Source organism: Psammomys obesus, unplaced genomic scaffold, assembly GCF_907164565.1.
Source record: "Psammomys obesus unplaced genomic scaffold, mPsaObe1.curated_primary_1811, whole genome shotgun sequence".
Classification (NCBI taxonomy): domain Eukaryota; kingdom Metazoa; phylum Chordata; class Mammalia; order Rodentia; family Muridae; genus Psammomys; species Psammomys obesus.
This window is the reverse complement of record NW_026592890.1, coordinates 7941981-7954763: the sequence shown is the minus strand read 5'-3', so window position 1 is coordinate 7954763 and position 12783 is coordinate 7941981. Positions and strand designations below refer to the sequence as shown.

Sequence of the window (12783 nt, the reverse complement as noted above, 5' to 3'; positions counted from 1 at the left end):
AAATGGCAGCCACACATGACTGACCTTGAAGAGCCAAGGGCTGAGCAGAGTTCTAGAGCCCTCTCTGTTTAAGGAACAGCAACGTATTGTCAACACAAATGAACCTCCATTTGCAGAAATCAGACACCACTCTCTGGCTTTTTGTGGGGCAGAATAGAGCATGGAGAGCCTGAGGTCCCACAGGGTACATCTGTCCTGCTGTGAGGCCCAGAGATGCACAGAGAGAAGACTAGACACTGCTGTTCAGAGGACCTTGGGGTTGCAGAGGCCCTGTTTGTGAATATCCCTGCAAGCCTCTCCAGGATCCAAAGGCCACTTTAGCTGGGACCTGAGCTAGCACAGCTTGCCCTCAACTGTGTAGCTTGGTCATTTAAGAATTCAACCTGGCAGTCCAGCCTAATGACCTCCATGCGCCCAGCTGCCCAGCTGTAAAATGGGACTGATGCTCATCTTACAGACTGCTGAAGAGTAGAAAGAGGCTCGCCTTGAGAACAAATCAGGCAAAGGAACTTGAGGCTGCGCCTAAGCTACAGCTTCTCAAAGTACTCAGAAAGAACCAGATGGTGCTAGCAACTCCCACATCTCTTTAGTTTTGACCTGGCCTTTTTAAGAAAGACTAAGTGGGTGATGGATGGTGTTCTGGAATGTCCCCAGAATACAAACGTGGACAAGGAGTGCGAGAGGGACCCCAGCAGCCTGCGCCTCAGCCACTTGACTGGCATGGCCTGGCTCTGTTCGAAGCCCAATCCCTTGCTGACCAGGCATGATGAGCACAGGAGAGCCAAGGCTCACTGGAGTCTACCCCATTAGCTTTTCAGAATTTTGATCTCTCTCCATGTGCTAACACAGGCCTGGACTTCATCTCGACTCCATAATTTCTAAACTGAGCAAACCTTGGGAAGGAACCAGGATGTTGCAAATATTACAGCATGTGCATCTTTCTTTATGCTCACGGGGGTCTGAAAAGAGTCATCACAATATAAACTGCAGTGGTAATTGTTCAGCCCAAACTGGCTGCAGGCAGCTAACTGGTGTGGCCAGTCCAAGGTAGAGCACAGCAGAGTAGGCTCAACACTGGCTTCTGAGCTTGTCCATAAAGATGACAGCATGGATGTAGGTGGCTGCTGGGTCCTTTGGGAGGGTCCAGTCTTCACCAAAGCACTGTGCATTTAACACCTGCCAGAAGGTTAAAGAAATTGGACCCCAGGCTTGGAAAGCCACCTGTAGGACCAGGGCGGTCTGGATGAGTGCCGAGTACTGGCCTGACTTGTATCAATCAGACTCGATGTTTGAAAGGGTAAAAGATGTACTGCTCTGTGTCTGAGGTTACGTGTGAGGCCACAGAGCACTGAGGTAAACACTTTCTAAGTTCAGCATCTCATGAAGTTGAAGGCTGGAGAGGAAAACAGTTGGAGCTTGGTGACAAGTTGGCACTGGCTCCCTTCCTGCCACCTCAGGCTCAGTCACAGAAGAGACTGAGCTGTGATGACAGCTGCTGCCCATCAGGGCATCAGGACCCAGAGACAGTTCAGGCTCTCAGGGGTTCCAAAGTCTATGCTGAAGTGAGCTGGCGCCCCTTCCAAGGTCTGCATACAGCTTGCTGTCCTTCCAGATGCCTGCTGGGATCAATGAGGATGTTCAGCAGTGGCAACTTGGAGCCTCGGACTTCGGCCTTTATTTTATTTTATTTATTATTATTATATTTTTGCCTCTTCCAAGAAATCATGTATGAACTTCAGATTAGTTGCTGGCACATCTGTTGTCGGGGTTCCTCCTCACATACATAAACATCGAGTGTCTGTGAAGATAGCAGAAGTTGTTGCCCATAATGCGGCAACTTTCTAAATCTGCTTTCCCAGACTTCATTGGTAATGGTTTCCTTTTTTATTACAATAAATGAGGCTCCAAACAGATCTGAAGGACGCTTGCTGAGCAGAAGGGTTAAGCTAGCTCTGCAGACATAACCCCTCTGTCCAGAGTCAGACAAGGCAGGCACAGAAGGGGCTCCACCAGCACAGAACCTCAGGCCTTCCTGATGCCCACCAACATGTCCTGTGCGGTGAGCAAGCACACAAGCCCTGCCTAAATCACATCCTCAGCACCGTGCACACCTGGGCTCCTGCTCAAGTGTTTCCTGACCTACAATTTAAACAAAAGTCAAACCATGCTTTTGGGGTTTTGACCTATGCTGCACCAGACACATGATAGAGGAGAATAAAGGCCTGAGGGCATCGTTGAATTGCTGGGCCCCAGACACTCAGTGTCACTCATGGCATCAGTTGCTAGCCAGAAAATTACCTGTTTCGTGACATCAAACTGTTCAAAATTATTACTTTGGTCAAGAACACAGCATATAAAAAAAAAAATGCCACCTAAGCAGTGTTCATCTTTTTAAGAAATCATCTGAGGCTGAGATAGCCTCCCGGGCCTAAGGCTTTGCTGGGTGATCCTCCGAATACTAGCTACAAAAAGAGGGACACAAGCTTTAAAACTCAGCCACAGAATGCCCACATCTTAGCATTCTCCTTCTTAAAGCAACTAGGTTAAAATAATTAAGCTCAGAGTACAAGATACCTAGCTGTCGTGCAGAGGAGAATAAACAATGACTAACCAGGTTCCCCACCTGCTGCAGCCTGGTCCTGGTTAGCATTGAGGCTGTGGGTATGCATTTAGTCATCTAGGACTATGTGAGGAAAGGCTTACACGAGTTAGTTTTAAGATGGTCATACCCCTCAAGCCACAGTAGACAGTTTTGAAATTTCTGGCATCCTTGCTACGCTCAAGATTCATAAGGGGAGTGGATAGATACAGTGAGAGCCATTAAGTGGTAATTCCTCTGACTTCTAAAATGAACCAAATTGTATTCACACTGTTTTCCTTTTCTATATTCCCTGGAGCTGATTTCAGCCAGGTATTTATCAGACCCTCGAGACACCTGGTAGTCCCCAGTGCTATCTGAGGGGCCATTCTACCCAAGGCTTTGCAGGTGATGAGAGAGAGGCTGAGGATACAGTCCAGAGTCTCAGTCATTGTCCAGCTTGGGGGTTACTGACACTCACTATGGGGATGGTCTTTAGGGGAGGAAAGACCTGCAGCAGAAGTGTGAAGAGGATGAACAAGCCTTGAAGATCCCTGTGTCGCAGCACTCTGGGAGGTCAAACAAGGTCACTCAGTATGCGGACGCAGTGGTGCCAGCGCTGAGATGAACAGATGCGCTTCTCAAGCACATTATCAAACCAGCAAGTCCAGCTTTCAGAGTGTGCGGAACAGAGTCCCAGCACAGACAGAGAATGGAATGGCCAGAGCAACCCCTCTCATTCTTTACTGGGAAAAATGGGCTGAAGACAGCAGGTAAAGGCATCTGCCACCAAGAGCCATGCATTCATTCCCTGGGACTCCCGTGCTGGAAGGAAAAAAACAGTTCCCACGAGTTGTCCCCTTACCCGCGCATTGCTGTGCATGTGTGCAGGCACACTGCATGTCCACACAGTCGCCGTTTGCACTGTCCACTGCTTTACAGCTGCCCTCTTGCCATACTGCTGAGCTGAGTAGCTGCCACCAAGACCATGGGACCCATAAACCAAACATTGGCCCCTCTGGACCTCCACGGACAGCACCTGCCATGTGGGTTCTGGGGAGGCTAATGCCAGCAGATGGAAGCTGCCATTTTAATAGGCTTGGTGTCTGTGGTATAATATTTTTTCTTACTGAAAAGTAAAGTACTAACCAACGTAGTTAGTTTGGTAGATTGTTCTTATCACCATTTTGGTCTTCAGTGTCTCGTATACTTACAAATTTCTGAAAGATAGGTGAATTAAACCCAAAGCATATTGAAGAAAAGAAATCATAAAGATCAGTTCAGAAGTAGAAACAGAAATCAGAAAAATAAGAGCAAATATTAATGAAACCGGAAGTTGACAAGATGGACAGACTTTTATACAGCAAAGAAAAAGAGAAGACAGGTGGGTAAACTCAGGAGGGTGAGCAGACAGCAGCCATCCAGACATGAGTGAACAACCTTCTGCCAAGAAACCAGAACACTTGGTGAGTCTGAGTGGAAACCCTAAAATCCATTAAAATAAAAGTTAAAACAGACCTGCAGCGATTACAGAGTAACCTATAAATGACCTCCACAGAGGAAGGGCAGTCCTCATGGGTTTTGCGAGCAAGTTCTACTCAAGACATAAAAGATGAGAAATAAATAAATAAATAAATAAATAAATAAATAAATAAATGAATAAATAAATAAAACACCAACATGCCCTGTCTCTGTAGAAACAGAGGAGGAAGAGACATCCAATACACTGTAGGAAGGCTATACCACTCTGGCAGGGAGCCAAGGCATCCCCAGAAATTAAATCTACAGAGTAAACACCCTGAAAACACAGAGGGGAAAACTCCTCCGAAAGGATCATAAATGAACGCAGTGGTGTACAAAAGAGACTGCCAATTAGACTTTACCCCAGAAGGAGGGAAACTGCCCTTGTTCCTGGGCGACATGTCTCTGTATGTGGATGGAGTCTACAAAAGCATCTACTACAACTTTTAAATGAGTTGAGCAAGGCCTCACAGTAATTCACTACGTCCGTGTCCCTGCGCAATGAATGGCTGGATGTGAATTTATGCATCCAGAGTGGCCTAACTTAAGATGTAAGATGAACTGTTAGGTCAGGCCATGGTTTCTTGAACATAAAACCACAAGCAAAATCCATAAAGAACATGATGGGTGCAGTGGGGCACACCTGTGATCCCAACAACCGGGGAGGCAGAGGCAGGCAGATCTCTCTGAGTTCGAGGCCAGCCTGGTCTACACAGTGAGTTCCAGGACAGCCAAGGCTACATAGAGAAACCCTGTCTCAGAAAAAAAAAAAAAGGTGGGGGGGGAGGCGGGAGAGACAAGATCGTGAATGTGCTTCTAAGAAAATAAACTTTTTTCTCATCGATATGACAAAGAAAATAAAAGACAGGATAAACCACAAACTAGGGAAAGACATATCTTCACACTACACAGTAGGAAAAGAAGGTATACTCAAGAATGCATTAAAAAAACAGCTCTTTCAACTAAGCAAGATGACAAATAGCCTAATTTTAAAATTGGAAAAATATCTCAACAGGCATCTCCCTCACCAAGGAGACAGCAGGTAAAGGAGCTGGCCACCAAGTCTTAGGACTAGAGTTCAGTATCCCAGGACCCAAACGGTGGAAGGAGAACTGACTGCAGCAACTTAACCACTCATGACCATGTGCTGCACTATGCAAACGCAGAGATGCACTTGTGTGTGCGTGCACACCCAAGTAACAAATGGAGCATTAGAGGACGCCCTATCACGAGCAACGCTACTGCCAACAGACGTGGCAGCACGAGGGCAGGAGACCCGCACGCCTCAAAGCCACTGGAGGAGCACGAGATGGCAGTCGCTGCAGAAAAATCCTCAAGAGCTCCTGAAAACTTCAACACAGACTGACACCGCAGCACAGCGCTCCTAACTGCTGACAGATGTGAAAATGTCCACACAAACAGCTGTGTGTGCAGAGCAAATAGGCCAACAGGGGGCAGTCTAGTGCCCACCAAGAAGTCCAGGGACAAACACAGCAAGGGGAACAAGTGTCCAGTGGAACAGGACTCTGCTGTGGAAAAAGATGCTCTAGCGCATGCTCTGTTGTGACAACCTCAGGAAACACCAAGCAAGAGAGGACAGAGACCACCATACCGCAACATCCTAATTATGCTGCGCACCCTAGTTGTGCACAAAATCCTAGGCAGGAGGTAGCTGAATGGTCGCACAAAAACAGGTGCAGAGAGGAATGACAAACTGGATGCACATTTATTCTGTGGGCAACGGACAGGTTCTAGAATTAGGCTGTGAGACAGCTCTACAGCTCTGCAGCTTCAATAAAAACCACTGGTGTGAACCCTTTACATAATATAACTTAAGGACTATACAAGACCATTTTAAATGAAATCCCAACATCTGTATAAATCCTAATCGACGTTCTCTGGGAATTCATCTTAGCAGACGGAACCAAGAACATTTGAAAAATAACCCAGCTTGGGTTGGCTGCTGTGTAAGGAATAAGTACATGATCCATTGAGGCTTTAAGGTCAAACATTAAAAACAACAAACAAACAAACAAAAAACAGTAAAGAGAAACCCCACCAATTGCAAAATCTGGCTATTTCAGAGTCCTAGCTTCTGAGAGTGGGGTTATACTCTGAACAGACATCTGCCTATCAAGAGATCATCCAGCACTCTTCCCCCTGCCCCACTGGCTTCTACATACCTAGCACCAACCAGGGCTCCAGCACAGGACAAGGCCCAGGCCTCCACTATGGACGTGGTGACTGCGGTCTGCAGCCAAGCACGACCACCTTATATCATTAGCGCTCCTTCATCTACGTCATGCCCTTGGCTTGTCAGCAAGCTGGGCCTAGATCAGGGGTACCCACTCTTAAACACTGTGATATGCTGTCACCTACAAAGGCGTTGGGCTATCCTAAGATGCGAATGGCCCCAAGGCTGCCGGTTGGTCATACCAAGCTCAGTGTCCCACCGAGCAAGCTTGGCTGTTTCTGAGGAGCAGCAAGCGGAGGGAGGCGGCAGACCTCCGCATCCTGCCCTGATAGCTCTTCAACTGCGAGCCAGAAAAAGACACTGACTTAGCTTTCCTAAAATAAACCATTTATTGAAAAAGAGCTTTTTCTTCAGTTTCACTTACGAGCCTTTGAGTAACAAACCTGCAGCTTGCCAACAAGGAGGTTTCACAGTCAGAGCACTCAACAAACGGGAGGATAAAGGACGGTCCTGGGCACCCGACAACACTAGTTTCTTCTGAACCCCAGAAGCTCAAAAACACTACACTGATGTCACGGTTCTCAGTCACACGAGGAACGGAGGAGACAGAGGTGATGGTCCGTGTACAGTAGTAATGGCACTTAGCATGCAGCTTCTTCAACCTCGGCAGCACTGTCACTCAGGACAACAACAGGAGCAGCAGGAGACGTGAGGCTTGTCCCCTGCGCGGTCTTCAGTGTCGGAGGGCTAAAAGGGCTGCACTGCGCTCTGCAGTCTTTTTGTAAATATTACATACAGTAGTGGTCAGGGGATTCTGTCCACTCACTACTAGGCCACGGACTGGTTAGCTTCACTCTTCATCTGTGCAGACCTGTGAGGAAGCAAGAGAAAGCTGAGAGCTTGCTGGGGCAAGCATGTTCGTGTGTGCCAGTGTGAGTATGCTTGGCCTGTGGCCTACAGGCAAAACCTAGTGGCCCCCTTGGCACCAGCCCCAGCTTGTGAGGCAAGCCTCAGGAAACAGACATACGGCACGCCTGCTCTCAGGGAGGGCTGGGCTAAGCACTGGACAGCTTCTTCAGGGCAATGTATTTCATCTACTTTACACCTACGAAACACTGCTCCTTTATACCAGTTCCCAGTGTCTCTGTAGCCAGTCCATACACATGAGCCCACGCTCCGCCCTCCTGCCTTGTGTCAGGGACACTCCTAACTCTACCCCAGCGACACTACCCCAGCCCACTCACTACTAAAGCCCCTTGTACTGTGTCGATCTCTTGACTGCCAGCCCCAAGCAAGCAAACACCCACCTAAAATCCCAAGCCAATGTTTCAAACAAATGTTGAATTGATCTTACCAAAGAGCCTGTCAATGCCTAGACTGCCCCCGCCTGCTGCCCTCTAGCTCTGCTGTGGTGGATAGAACTGTCATGACTCATCGGGCCATGAGGTGGGACCACCCTAGACACCTCTAACCGGCTCCACAGCCAGGGCCATTCCAACTCCTCGGCACGGCGGAGAGCCACGCTTGGCGGCCTGCAGCGCACCCTCCCTGAAGAGCTTGTTCTGCAGGGCCATCAGCACGCTATATTAATGGAGATGCCCATACTGCTCCTGCACCTTTGCCAGCCTTGTCTCCTCCCACTCCCAACACCTTGAGCTCCTTCATACCTCATTCACACAAAGCTCCTCAGTGGCTCTGACCCATCAGCCTCTCCACGCCTGACCTTCCTGCCTGGCCACAACCTCTCAGAGACTCCAGAACTACCCAGGATTACCAGAGGGCACTAAATCCTCAGCTACCCTGCAAGTCACATAGGCCATCATCACAGCTCTTATCACAATGACAGGGCCAAGATGACCACACATTCTCAAGGGCAAGAACTATGCTCTTTTGTCAAACAGATCACACAGAAGGGCCTCAGGGAACACTTACTAATGGAAAACAAATCTCTGATATATTAAGACATTTAATTCCTGTCCATTTTTGGACATTTAGTTCCTGTCCTTTTAGGTGTAAGCATTTCATATTTAATTGTCCAAATTTCTTGTGCCAGATGCAAAAATGAATGTTAAGTGTTTAACCCCGAAGAGGGTGATTTCAGCAACTGGTCAAACCTTGACAAAAGCATGGTCGAGGAGCTGGCTGGCCGTCCATCTCATCTTTGGGTCACTTTCCAGGCAGTGCGAGAGAAAGTCTTTTCCTTCAGGGCTTAACCTTTCAGGGATCGGTGGCTTGTGTCCCATTCCCACCTTGTACATAATCTGAAAGTTGTGTTCATACTCATGCCAAGGCCGCTGTAAAGACAAGAAAGAACCAGGCTCTAGCATTACACCATCACAGCCACAAATGCCCACTCCCTCTCTAGGATCTGAAGAATACATGTGTCCCAGACAGCAACAGGAAACACCTGAGGTTTAGAGGCCATGTAGTGTCTGTCAGAGCTTCAGTCAACACATATTATCAAGTGTGGCCATGCTCCAGTGAGACTGTACGTCTAAACACAGCTGGCCAGCCAGCTACCGGTCAGAGCTGCTCCCCACCCTCCACCCACAACAGGTACGCCTGTGCTCCCGTGAGGCTGTGTGTCTAAACAAAGGCATGCAGCTACAGCTTGCCTGGTGCACTGGGATGTGTCATTAGTTCAGTGTCATCTAGAGGCCACCAAACAACTGAAAGATAGTAACAATTTCGTGGCCACTTTGTTGAACATGGAACTCCCATCAGCACAGACCTTATTTTAGTGTGACTATAGGAAAGGTTTTATAGGCCATTAAGAGAGAAGGAAGTACATAATAATTTACATATTATTCTTCAGTTACTGCCAACACGCGCTCCTCCGCCCACCTGTTCTCAGGTGCTTGACTACAATAAAGTGGGTATCACCGATCCTCCCCCTCCATGCTGAGGGGGGCGGCAGCTTCCATCACCTCCTGATAGCGCAGGCTCCAGCCTCGTGCTGCACGAACACCACCAGACAGCAGCCACATACTGCACACGCGCACTTCCGTGTAATTACTATGAAGTGCATCACACATCTATGTAATTACTCCTCAGCAGGATTTTCATTATGAGGAAGTTTTCTTGGTTTAGGGTGAGATTCATTTAAGTTTCACCACATGGAAAACAGTTCCCCAGAGCACTCTTCCATTTTGAATTTTGGCTAAAGTAGAACTGTTTGTTTTTTCATACCTCTCTTAGAGTGAATATCATAAATCTTATAAATGTTATTCATGTGCTAAGGAAAAATTAATTTCACTTTTAAATGGAGATAATGAGGATGGCCATCTGGGGTGTTTTTTTTTTCCTTTTAAATTGTTTACTACATTTGTTTATTCTGTGTGCTGTGATAGAGCACACGTATTTGGAGGTCATTGGACAATTTGTGGGACATTGTTCTTTCCTTCGACCATGTATGTGTCAACGATATAATGTAGGCTGTCAGTCTAGGTGGCAAGTTACTGCTTTAACAGTTACTTTTTAATTTGTGATTGTAGAACTTCGTGTTTTAATATCCAAACCCTAAGTATTTGTGGTAATTTTTTAATTTATTTTTTCATTTTTCTTTTTTTTACAATTTATTCACTCTGTATACAAACTGTAGGCCCCTCCCTCACTCTCTCCCAATCCTGCTCTCCCTCCCTCTTCTCCCATGCCCCATGCCCCTCCCCTAGTCCACTGATGGGGAGGTCCTCCTCCCCTTCCATCTGATCCTAGCCTATCAGGTCTCCAAAGGACTGGCTGCGTTGTCTTCCTCTTTGAGAAGCTAAGCAATAAGGAGAACCCTGGGTGAGATGCTTAATCCTCATTCAGAATGGCAAATGGGATGGACATAGGAAGAAGGAGAAAACAGGGAACAGGACTGAACTCATAGAAGGCATTTGAAAGACTCTACCCAGCAGGGTATCAAAGCACATGCTGAGACTAATAAGCAAACTTTGGGCAGAGTGCAGGGAATCTTATGAAAGAAGGGAGCAATTGAAAGACCTGGAGGGGACAGTTGCTCCACAAGGAGAGCAACAGAACCAAAAAATCTAGGCCTGGGGATCTTTTCTGAGACTGATACCCCAAACAAGGACCATGCATGGAGATAACCTAGAATCCCTGCACAGATGCAGCCCATGGCAGCTCAGTATTCAAGTGGGTTCCCTACTAATGGGAACAGAGTCTGTCTCTGACAAGAACTCAGTGGCTGGCTCTTTGATCACCTCCCCCTGGGGGGGAGGGGCAGCCTTGCCTTTTTTATTGCACTTTAAGGTAACAGAAATCTTGCCTGGAAAGTGGTGGGTCCCCACACCCCCTCACTTGCCTTCATCTCACTTTCTCCTATGAGTCACAGTTTTTACAACTGGTGAATCAATGTCTGTCTACACTGTTGCAAATTAGCATCCACTCTCACCCTTCACTTTCTGTCTTGTAAGTTCTGTGGGTTCAGAGGCAAGTGTGATGGGAATCCCTTATCTGTTGTGATTGGAATGTGAACTGTCCCGTAGGCAAATACTTTTGATCATTTGGTCCCCAGCAGGTGGCACTGTTTTGGAAGGCTGTGGACTCTTTAGGAGGTGGGGCATTCGTGGCGGAAGTGGCCACTGAGGATAGGTCTTGAGGTTTCATAGCCTGGCTCCACTTCTGGCCTCCTTTTCCTTCCTGACTATCCGCACGGTATTACTAGTTGCCTCACATTCTTGCTCATCCAGGATGCCTTAAAGCCAGGATGGGCTTTAAACTGTGATTCAAAATAAACGCTTTCTCCTTTATATTGTATTTTGAAGGCATAGAGAGAACTGATACAACTGGGAAAAGGTTCACCATCACAAAAACCCCTTTCCTCTGTTTATTCCTTTGCTTCCTACCCTTGCAACACTATCTTTTGTCTTTTCTGAAATAGGGCCTTGCCACGCAGCCCAGGCTGGCTCGATGACCCACCCAGCTTAGCCTCCCACGTAGAGCAGTTACAGAGCGTGTCCACTAAGCCTGCAATCACAAGTCCTTTTGACTGTCCCTGCAGTTCTGCCTCTCACAGTGTAGTGAAGACCTCTCACAGCAGGCCCCCTTGTCAAATGTTACCACCTTTCATCGCTTACCCCTCCCCCAACTTTCAGAGGATACAAAGCCCATTTCTTCATGGGAGCAAGTAACGGTCACTTGCACGGACGTGGCATGGCAGGGAGGTGCAGTTTGCTGAGCCACGTATCTACTGAAGGGCGCCTTTACCGCTTCCCAGGCTGGGCTACCGTTAAGCATTCGCGTGCAGGTTTCGTGCAGATGCAAACTTTGGACTTCATGTTTCCTGTTGCAGCTACACATTCCCCCCATCCTGTCATCGCCCCTATTTCCATACTGAACCCCCAGGCCCAGTATTTCTCTTTCATTTTCCTACTGAATGTGTCTAGTGCCTTCCCTACTGCTTATCCTTACAACATTGTTTGACTCCTCTCTTGGGATTTTTTCTAGTTTCCTGGCACCTCTATCCAGTCACTCCCACATAAATATGTATATATTAAAATTAAGAAGCTAGGATTTGCATATGAGAAAGAACGTGTGCTATTTGTCATTCTGAGTCTGTTACCTCAGTTACTATTTTCTAGTTCTGTTCATTTTCTTGTAAGCTGCATGACTTAATTTTTCCATACATCTGAATAATATTTTCCATTTTCATGATCCTACTCATTTGTTAGTGGTCATTTAGGTTCATTTAGGTTGATATTGCGATTAAAGCTATAATAAATGGAGCAAGAGTCTTTCTAGCAGGACACTGCAGTCCTTTGGACACATTCTTAGGAATGGCATAGTTCAGTCATATGATGGTCTAGCTCTCTGAGATGCTTCCATACAGATTTCCACAGTGGCTACACAGGTTCTAACTCCCAGCAATAGTGAATAAAACCTCCTTTTTCTTTACATTCTCATCTGTATTTGTTACCTTTTGTTTGTTTGTTAACAACAGATATTCTGACAGGTGAGAGGGGGCTTCAGAGTAGCTTTAACTTGCATTCCCTTGATGGCCAAGGGTGTTGAACACTTATTGAAATATGTATTGGCGCTTGTATTTCTCCTTTTGAGAATTCTGCTCAGCACCTCTCCTCTTTTTCGGTTTGTTTGCTTGTTTAGTTTTCTAGTTCTTTGTATATTCTTGTATTATCCTCTCAGATGTACAGCTGGTAGACTGTTGTCCAATTCTACATGCTACCTCTTTACTTGGCTAACTATTTCCTTTGCAGTGCAGAAGCGCTTGTGTGCATATACATGCTGTGTGTGTGTGTCTATGTGTGAGCATGCATGTGTATATGTATGTTTGTGAGTTCACATACACAAGCTAAGTGTGCATGCAGGTCAGAGACTGGCACCTTGTGTCAGCTGTCATTGCTTTCCACCTCCTTTTCTGTGCCAGGCTTTCTCCCTGAGCCTGGAGCTCGTCAATCTGACTATGCTGGCCAATGAGCTGCAGACTGCCTCCTGTGTCTGCCTCTGCAGGTGCTGGCTTACAGACACA

The 12783-nt window shown here is 47.0% G+C and overlaps 1 protein-coding gene across 2 annotated transcripts in view; it reads right to left on the bottom strand.

Moving 5' to 3' along the window:
• Positions 1-6658: 6658 nt before the first annotated feature.
• Map3k4 (mitogen-activated protein kinase kinase kinase 4) overlaps positions 6659-12783 on the bottom strand; it is a 94828-nt gene continuing 88703 nt past the window's right edge. For both annotated transcript variants that reach the window (XM_055616008.1, XM_055616010.1), the window contains 2 exons: positions 8408-8587; positions 6659-7164 (listed from right to left, as the gene is read on the bottom strand). In XM_055616008.1, coding sequence (XP_055471983.1) covers positions 7144-7164; positions 8408-8587 — 201 coding nt within the window. In that variant the 3' untranslated portion in view covers positions 6659-7143. The remainder of the gene's footprint in view (positions 7165-8407; positions 8588-12783) is intronic.